This window comes from Rutidosis leptorrhynchoides, chromosome 3 (assembly GCF_046630445.1).
Source record: "Rutidosis leptorrhynchoides isolate AG116_Rl617_1_P2 chromosome 3, CSIRO_AGI_Rlap_v1, whole genome shotgun sequence".
NCBI lineage: Eukaryota > Viridiplantae > Streptophyta > Magnoliopsida > Asterales > Asteraceae > Rutidosis > Rutidosis leptorrhynchoides.
In genome coordinates, this window is record NC_092335.1 from 365623254 (window position 1) to 365633407 (window position 10154).

The window sequence follows — 10154 nt, forward strand, 5'->3', positions numbered from 1 at the left end:
TATTTCACAATTATTTTAAGTTTTTAAAAAGCAAAACATAATACAATTAGAAGAGACAAATGTTAATTTTTCATTGAGGTTTTACTAGTTTATAACCCGCGCATTCGCGGGTATTTTATCATACAAGATTTATAAAATATATTCTTAATAAATTTTTTTTAAATCAGTTTGGGATCACCCAAGGACACTAAACCCCCCACGTGTTCATATCCCATAGTTGCATAACCGGCCCACAACTACTGCCCTGGAGGAAATCCGGACCACTCCGACGGCATGGCCGGTAAAACACCCCCTCCCCACTGCCCCGCACTAAGAGAAAGGTAACCTGGTGGATACTTCAGGTCAGGGATAACCTTGAGTGCAATGTTGTAGCTCAGTTGCTAAGAAATACTTCGAATCAGGGATAACATTGAGTGCAATGTTGCAGCCCAGTCGCTAAGAGATGCAGGCCTTATTTATGCTAATGATATAAGTAATAGTAGTGAAATATATGTGAATAATAAATCAAAAAAAGAAAAAAAAAAATAATAATAACATTATAACCCGCGATTTCGATGGTTATTAAAGTAAATAATTATGAAATCTATTTTGAGAGGTACCATAAATGTATTTGAATGAATAATCATTAGCAAACGAAGAAAATTACAATTACGGTGGAATATATTTCATTATGTTGTAAAAGTAATTGTACAGTAAATGATACAAAATTTGAAATGTTTCACAATATATGAGGCTGGCGACCCAAGAGGAACTCAATATCATGTATCTAACATCATTTATCAAACTTGATGTATCTGATATGTTTTAATATCAGCTCATAGGTATACTAAGCCTAAATGACTCTTATACATAACATAGTTGATGTAGTCTACCCAAAAGGAACTCAATGTTATACAAGATTTGACCTGACTACATGTGTTCACTCTGGTAATTTAGACATACCTTTTGGTGTAGAAGATACTTTTTCTGCGTGTTTGACAACTATCCTTTAACCTTTTGTAGTTACTTTTCAGCTACTCATATACACTGAAAAAAGTAATAATGATGTCAACAAATTACTCTAATTACAAACATTTGGGAGAAGAATGAGGATTAAAGAAACTTTATAAGTTAAAAAATCTCCAACTTCGGTTTAAACATCAACAGACCAAATCATAAAAAACTACAAATGTTGCAAACATCTTGAGATAGAGATGGTCATCATGCTCAAATGAAAATTTTATAATTCATAATATTGTATGTAAGTGCTATAAAAAAATCTTAATGATATTTTCAGTTGTTTTGGTTACAACATGCAGTTTTTTCCTATAAGTACCTTCTTCTTAGAAGTAAAGCAAAAGAAAGCGGGTTGCAAAAATAATTCATTTGTGACTTTGGACACATTTGACCCATTAGAGCTAAAACATACCCTAAATTAAACCGAGTTCTTGTAATTGAGACCTCAAAAAAAAAAAAAAAAAAAAAAAAAAAAAAAAAAAAAATAAAGTTAAATTGTTGCACAAAAAATGAGAGGTTGGACTTACAATTATCTATTGAAGAACAATCTGCGTAATTTAGGCTCGATGTACTTCATGAGGTCGTCTTTATGAAGCATAAAAGCGAAATTGTATACAGCAAAGTCGTTCCAATCATACCAAGAGTAAACGGCCTGAATGCCCCATAATCTAACATCAATGATTCAAAATGGTTATCCACTGGTGTTTCATGATCATTTTGAAGCCCTTTTTTTCAAGAAACGAAACATTAAGCATGAAGTAACCTAATTAAATGTCACGATATTGTATAACTCTTTAGCTACGGGTTCAGCCTTATTCAAAGCTAATGAACCTGAATGGAATACAAAAGTGATTAGTCAAAGGAGTTTTTCAGTATGTCATACACAATGCTAGGCAGCATGCATCAACTTTGCAGTCTCATAAAGTCATCGCACAAGACCACCGTGTGAAAGTGATTTTCTCAACACAAGTTGCAACGCAGTCCACTGGCTCACCAAGAGCAGGTGCAGGTGCAGCTAACCCAACTGGAACAACAATCTCTTATCTAAAAATTTAAAATACTTAGAATACTTAAAAACATAAAACACTTCAATTGTATAAAATATACAGTACACAGTATACAATGTATATATACCCAACCATGATTTTGATTTGTCAAATCTTCATATACAAATAATCAAAGATATATTATCAAGTCAAAACAGGTATATTACAGTAACAATAACATCATATCACAACAAATATGTAAAATTTATAACTTTCATTCAAACCTTACAGTAGAAGACAATTATATCAATTATTAGCAAGCCACTGAAACAATATGTAACAGAAAAAATATTCTAAATTCAATATATCCAACACCTTTCATATTGAAGCCATACACTCACCTTAATTGTACGAAGATTTAAATTCACTTCATGTAGGATATAACGAATAAAACTTAGTTCACAGCATCGGCCAAGATTTTCGATTGACGTAGGAAAAGTAACAGCCTGTGTTTCAGTGGCAGCGACATCATCAACCAATAAAGGTCAAAACCTGCAAAACAACTCTTATATTCCCTTTCAATACCTGTACCAAAACAGAAGCTTGTTATAGTACGTTAAAACATGAATTATGTGGAAACTCCAACGTAACGTAAAAATATCGTGTTATGCAACTTCTTTCAGTAATAAATTTTCTGTGATCATATTTGATTACTTTGATAGTTCATTAAAATAAGAAGTATGGAGAAAACGTTTTTCAGCTCAACTTGACCCGACCCCTTTGACCCGTTCTCAAGGATAAGGGGGCAGGGCTATGGCTCCCCATTAAACATTTCAAGTTCGACTGCCCATATAGACCTGGACCCATTTCGAAATGCTAAACCCACCCTTCCTGCCTGATCCACCCATCTTTCCACTTATAACTGATTAATAAGCAATCATATAAAAATAAAAATTAGTCATGAAATAAGAACCTCAAGCTCTTTTGACTTTGTTGTCAGGTTACCCAATCCAGCTGTTGATTTTCCAGTCCACTCCTTATATTTCAACACTGCAGCTGACGAATCTTGTACAGATGACAGCTGGCGATCACGATAATCTCTCACTTGTTGTAAATCCAATCTTAAGCATCCAACTCCACTCGTCAATGCTTCTTTTAGCGTCATTTCCTCTTTACTACTTTCCTAATAGTAAGCACGCACATATATCATAAGACGATTATTGAGATACAAAATTCTATTTTAGAGATAATAATGATATAATAACACTACTGACTTTAGTAGCTGATCTTGCAAAGAAGTGTAATGACCCTTTAAACCGCTATGATTCTCCCAAACCGCAACCTTTTCTTTATACACATACACATTTTTATAAAAACAAACATCAGTTAGCAGATCCAAAATGCACTATAAATTGGTCATATCTGTTATCATGGGCGATTATTTGCTATCATAATGAGATTGAAATTCTGTCAATATGTTAAACGCAATCATCATACCTGATCATTTGTAAAATGCATCGATCAATAACATAAACCTGATAATATGTAAAACGAATTTGATGATTAGGGTAAATAGAAAATTACGGTTAAGATAATTATCAATGTTGAATCGAAGATTACATGCAATAAATTTTTCTAATCGAACACAATTCATCAGACGGGAGATTTTATTCCATAAACATTTTCGAGGTAGAACAGTTGAAATTTCTAAAAACCCCAATCGAATCTCATACAGTTAAGATTATTATCACTATCACTGTTAAAACGATGATTACATGCAATAAAATATATATAATCGAACACAATTCATCAGAGACGGCAGTTTATGACCAAAAAATCAAAAAGAAAATTAAGAATTTCTAACCAAAGATTGAATATGAAGTTATTGATTCAAGAAATCGATCCGTGCGATTGTAGGGAAGGTTTTGCGAAGGTTCCGGCTGCATCGGAAGAGAGAGTGATTTGTGAAGGTTCCGGCTGCATCTGCATGCGACTGTTGGGAAGTTCTGCGATGGAGTTTTGTTTTGCTCGGTATGATGAGAGAATTGTTTGATAATGGAACGCAACGCAATTAGGGCTAAAAGGGTAATTAATTTTCTTAACTGCCGCTTAGAATGCTATATGACGTGATTATGAATTTAAATGGATCAGATCAAATTAAGGAAACACATTCAAGGGTTCAGATTTTAACATGTGGAAATTATTATAATCTAATCTAATGATAGATAAGAGAGATATGAAACAACCCAACCCAGTTTAGCCCAGCCTAGTATGCAATAAGCCCAATAATAAATAAACCTGAACTAGGGGTAGTATATAAGTAACAAACATGAATTTTAATAGACTCGGCAACTATAGTTAATAAATAGTTTTATGTATATTTAATGGTACGTATACCTAATATAGTAGTTTTATTAAATAGTTTTATGTATGTTTAATGGTACATAAGATGGTGGAAGAGAGTTTTTAATGGTCAATAATGTTATAATCATGGACCACTAACTTCAAAAGGGTGGTTGAGTGGTTGGTGTTTGAGAATTTTCAAAGGAGACTCAGGTTCAATCCCCACTAACCTCACTTTGGAGCTTTGCCTTTTAAAACAAATAATCATGGACCACTGATATATCTCATTTAAATTTACAATACTCAGTAACAATGGCAGACGCATCTAAGTTTCATCCTACCATGACAATCAGTAACATTAAAAATTACATACCTATTATACTCTATATGCAAAACAGCAAGTATGGCTCCTGGTCAGAGCCTTTCAAAATTCATTGTAGAGCTTTCCAAGTCATTGACCACATCATTCCTACCCCTGCTGTTATGGAACACAATTCCACTGCTCAACAGGTTTGGGAACGCCTCAAAGGTATCTTTCATGACAATGAACACTCTCGAATTGTGCAACTGACACAACAATATTCGAACATCAAACTTGATAAGTTCCCCAACATCCCCTCCTATTGCCATGAAATGAAGAATGTTGTCGATCAATTAATTAATATCGGATCTAAAATGGATGAAGACACCATGGTTTTACAATTGATTACCGGTCTTAACAACAGTTATAATGATGTAGGCACTATGATTTCCTTCACCAAACCACTTCCATCGTTCTACCAGGCACGATCGATGCTCATTCTGGAAGAAACCCGCAAACAAAAATCTGCATCTCAATCGTCCAACACAGTCGCAAGCGCTCTTCTCTCATCCACTGGTGCATCGGTCAACAATCAAGCCTCTTCTGGTTCCTATAACACTCGTAATCATGGTAATCGAAGTCGAGGCAATTATCGAGGGTATAACACTCGAAGTCCTGGGTCTTCTCATCGTGGCCGCTTCTCTGGTCGAGGTACAAACGATGGATACAATCCACACTCACAGGATACAAATGGGCCTAATCAAAAGCAATGGCCTTATGGGCCTTGGGCTTGGCAGAACACACCTTGAGCTTCTTTGCCCCCTTGGCCTTATCCGACTACTGCAAATTGGCCCCAACAGAACTCTCCAATGGGCCAGCCTAGTATTTTAGGACCTCGGCCTAGTCATAACTTTGTAGACTCGGTAGCATCTTCCTCCACACCAATGGATATCGAAGCTGAAATGCATACAATGAGTTTAAACCCTCCGGATGAAAACTGGTATCTTGATATGGGTGCCACATCTCACGTGACAGGTAACAAAGGTAATCTCATCTCTTATTATCCTTCAAATGCTTCTAAATGTATTATTGTAGGAAATGGTCACATAATTCCAATCAATGGTGTCGGTCAAACAACTTTTCCCATAAACCCTAACCGACGTTTATTTCTCTCTAATGTCTCGTATGCACCTCAACTAATTAAAAATTTAATCTTTGTTCGTCGACTGCCAATTGATAATTGTATCTCACTTGAATTTGATCCATTTGATTTTACTGTGAATGAATATCCGACGGGGACCCACATAATGCGGTGTAATAGCACCGGGGATCTATATCCTATCCATCACACCAAGCTTCAACAACTTAAGTTTCCCTTATGTTTTTTCTGTTTTATCACATGATTTATGGCATCAACGCTTAGGTCAACCAGGTGTTTACGTGCTTCGTTCGCTTAGAAATAAAAATTACGTTAAATGTAATTCGTTAAATAAAACTTTAGTTTGTCAATCGTGTGTTTTTGGAAAACATGTTCGTTTACCTTTTTATTCATCTACTGCTTCTACATTTATGTCGCTTGATATAATTCATAGTGATTTATGGACTTCTCCCATACTCAGTAATGGTAGACATAAATATTATATTTTGTTTCTCGATGACTACACCAAATTTCTTTGGACCATGCCTTTAAGTAACAAATCTCAAGTTTATAATACCTTTCTCAACCTACATACACTAATTAAAACACAATTCGGTAAACAAATCAAAACCTTTCAATGCGACAATGGTACCGAATATAACAAGTCATCCTTTCATCAATTTTGTAGTCGACACGGCATGGTTTTTCGCTTCTTATGTCCACACACTTCTTCTCAAAATGGTGTAGCAGAAAGAAAAATGCGTGCCATAAACAATATCATGCGTACCTTAATGACACATTCTTCCCTTCCCGCAACTTTTTGGCCACGTGCACTAGAAATGACCACTTACTTACTATATATTCTTCCAACCAAACTTCTTAAAAACCTCTCACCCACACAAATGCTATACCATCGCATTCCAGATTCAACCACTTACGAGTCTTCAGGTGTCTTTGTTATCCTTTTATACCTTCCACTACCATCAATAAACTACAACCCCGCTCTACACCCGTGTGTATTCTCAGGATATCCGAAAAATCATCGAGGTTAGAAATGCTACGATATATCCACAAAGAAAATTCTTATCTCATGCCATGTCATTTTTAATGAACATGTTTTTCCTTTCTCGTCATCTACACAAACGCACCCATCAGAATATAAATTCTTTCACGAACCTATTCATCCAATTTTTCTACAATCACTTAGTCCATCTGAGCCCAGCACTACTCATGGGCCATCTAATACCCACTCTACCTACAGTCCAACTTGCCATGAACACTCTTCTGAGCCCATTTCTTCTACTTCAATACCTTCAGCCCAACATCAAACATTTTCTAATTCTCGTTCGGCCCAAAATCAAACACCCTCCACTACTCCTTCGGCCCAATCTCCTGACACTGAATTTAGGCCAAATCAATTCGAACACCCACCACATACTGCACCTCACTCTAACTCTTCGTGTTTCGTCTAGTTCTACCACTTCACCACCAACACAATATATAACTGCACTACCCACATGTACTATGACCACTCGTGCAATGGACGGGATCCATAAACCAAAAATCCAATTCAATCGATCTACATATACTACCTCCTCTACTATATCACCCATACCATCAAACCCGAAACTAGCCTTGGGCGACACCAATTGGCGACGTGCCATGATCGATGAATACAAAGCTTTGATTGATAATGGGACATGAGAACTTGTACCTCGTCAATCACACATGCATATAATTAGGTCTATGTGGATCTATCGCCACAAGACCAAATCCGATGGTACTTTTGAGCGAGACAAAGCTCGACTTGTGGGTGACTGGTGTTCATAACAATTAGGCATTGATTGTCATGAGGCTTTTAGCCTGGTAGTTAAACCGACCACTATCCGCACTGTTCTTAGTATTGTCGTGTCTAGAAATTGGCCAATTCACCAACTAGATGCTAAAAATGCTTTTTTACATGGAAATTTAAATGAAACATTTTACATGTATCAACCCACTAGTTTCAAAGACAAGTCCCGTCCGAATCATGTATGCCTTTTAAAATGGTCACTTTATGGGTTGAAACAAGCACCACGTGCATGGTATCAACGGTTTGCGGATTTTATGTCTACCATCGGTTTTTCACATAGCAAGTGTGACCACTCTTTATTTATTTATCATGATGGTGTGAATGAAGCATATTTGTTACTTTATGTAGATGATATCATACTTGCTACATCATCTAATACATTTCGAGATTTATTAATGTCTAACGAATTTGCTATGAAGAATCTGGGTCCCTTGAACTCCTTTCTAGGTATTTCGGTCACCAGGACTGATGAGGGATTATTCCTAAACCAAACTTCTTATGCTAAGGAAATAATTCTACAAGGAGGTTTATCACATTGTAACACGGTTACTACTCCAGTTGATACAAATGGGAAACAAAGTGCAACACCCAGAAATCTTTACTCTGATCCTACATATTATCAAAGTTTAGCAGGAGCACTCCCCTATTTAATCTTTACACGACCTAACATATCATATGCAGTTCAACAGATATGCTTACATATGCATGCACCTCATGACGCTCACATGCATGCGCTTAAGCACATTATTCGTTATATTAATGGCACATCATCACTCGGACTCATCATCTCTAAATCTCCATCGCCCAATTTAGTCTCCTACACGGATGCTGAGTGGGCTGGATGCCCGGATACGAGACGATCCACTTCTGGTTACTGTGCTTACTTAGGTAATAATTTAATTTCTTGGTCTTGAAAACGTCAACCTACAGTTTCCCACTCTAGTGCTGAATCTGAATACTGAGGTGTTGTCAATGTTGTGGCAGAATCCTGTTTGATCCGTAATTTACTTCTTGAGTTAAAGTGCCATATACATAAAGTTACGCTTGTTTTCTGCGATAATGTCATCGCCATATATCTTTCTGGTAACCCAGTTCAACATCAAAGAACAAAACATATAGAGCTTGATATACATTTTGTTCGTGAGAAAGTCTCTAAGGGCCAAGTCCGCATCATGCATGTGCCTACACGATTTCAACTTGTAGACATTTTTACAAAATATTTACCACGCATTCTGTGATGCTCCGTACAAAACCATCGTGTACGAATCATCAACAACAGGATCATTACAAGGTTAAGTACTATATGCTGTAATAAAAGAAGTTGCATTCACGATAAAAAGGTGACGTCATAACCGACATCAAATGTTTTACACCAACAGTATGCTTCTACGAATAGCAAGCATGAATAAATGTATGTGACCCTTAGGTCGTTACAAAACATAGTTCAAAAGTATTAAAGTTTGAATGCAAGATAAACAGTTCATGCGGTGATAACACTAGAGCAGCGGGTGTCTACGGCAAGACTAGCACGACAGCGGAAGCAAATAATCTTAAGCACCTGAGAAAAACATGCTTAAAAACGTCAACACAAAGGTTGGTGAGCTATAGTTTAAGTATAACAGTATGTAAGGTAGGCCACGAGATTTCAGTGCTACAAAGAGCGTTTCAAAAAAGTATGATAAAGTATATGTTAACCGTGGGCACTTGTTAACTAACTTAACGTTTATACCCCCTGAAAGTACACTTGGCAAGTGCGTATGTTTACGAAGTATTAAACACTCGTTAAATGCTAGCGCTACTAGCCCGAGTGGGGATGTCAAACCCTATGGATCCATATCTAAGATTCGCGTTCACCAGTTCAAAAACCAATGACTAAAAGTTACCGAGCTAAAGGGAATGTTTCTGATGTTGTATAACCCACACATATATAAAGTTTAAGTACTCGTGTCTAGTATGTAAAACGTAAAATGCGCATGTATTCTCAGTTCCCAAAATAAGTTAAAGTAAAAAGGGAATGCTATAACTCACAATTGAAGGTATTTCGTATGCCCGAGAGACATGTTAAATTAACGTGGCCACTATGTTATGATCCAAGTCGGGTCATACCCAATAACAAGCTTATCAACACTTTATTTGTATTTATTTTAACGATTGGATTGTTAAATGAATACGCGACACTTGAACTTTAGAAAATCGGTTTTCTAAATTATGATCACTTGAGATAAATTATTTGGATAATTTATATATGTTGTGGATTTAATTATTTATAGGTTTAAATAATTATGTTGTATTTTATAAAATGGTTTATGAAATAATTACAAATAACAAATACATGCTTATTTTATACAAGTTTTATAAAATAAATATAAGTTTTATAAAATAAAACTTGTTATAAAATACACATGTGGTGTGCAGAATTTTGGTCTCCAAGATGCCACACCCATGCTTGTTTTGTTTATTTTAAGACCACACAAGTGCCAAGGTACATGCCTATTAGTTTACCAAGGGCCTTGACTCAAAGTGCACATGTAATACACA

General features: G+C 35.9%; 1 protein-coding gene and 1 long non-coding RNA gene across 6 annotated transcripts; one reads left to right on the forward strand and one right to left on the reverse strand.

Annotated features, from left to right (window-relative positions):
• Positions 1 to 562: 562 nt before the first annotated feature.
• LOC139897597 (uncharacterized) lies at positions 563 to 3835 on the reverse strand. Of its 5 annotated transcripts, none has more exons than XR_011776686.1 (6): positions 3480 to 3831; positions 3257 to 3329; positions 2956 to 3165; positions 1760 to 2567; positions 1524 to 1664; positions 563 to 1026 (listed from the first exon to the last, which is right to left on the reverse strand). It is a non-coding gene; the product is annotated as an uncharacterized lncRNA (long non-coding RNA). The 5 variants fall into 5 exon arrangements; XR_011776685.1 differs by having other exon boundaries at positions 1524 to 2040; positions 2384 to 2567; positions 3480 to 3813; XR_011776688.1 differs by having other exon boundaries at positions 1524 to 2534; positions 3480 to 3835.
• Positions 3836 to 5495: 1660 nt separating this feature from the next.
• On the forward strand, positions 5496 to 8854 carry LOC139901250 (uncharacterized mitochondrial protein AtMg00810-like). Its single transcript, XM_071883976.1, has 3 exons — positions 5496 to 5661; positions 7965 to 8504; positions 8601 to 8854. The coding sequence occupies exons 1-3, from the start codon at positions 5496 to 5498 to the stop codon at positions 8852 to 8854; spliced, it is 960 nt and encodes a 319-aa protein (XP_071740077.1).
• The last annotated feature ends 1300 nt before the right edge of the window (positions 8855 to 10154 follow it).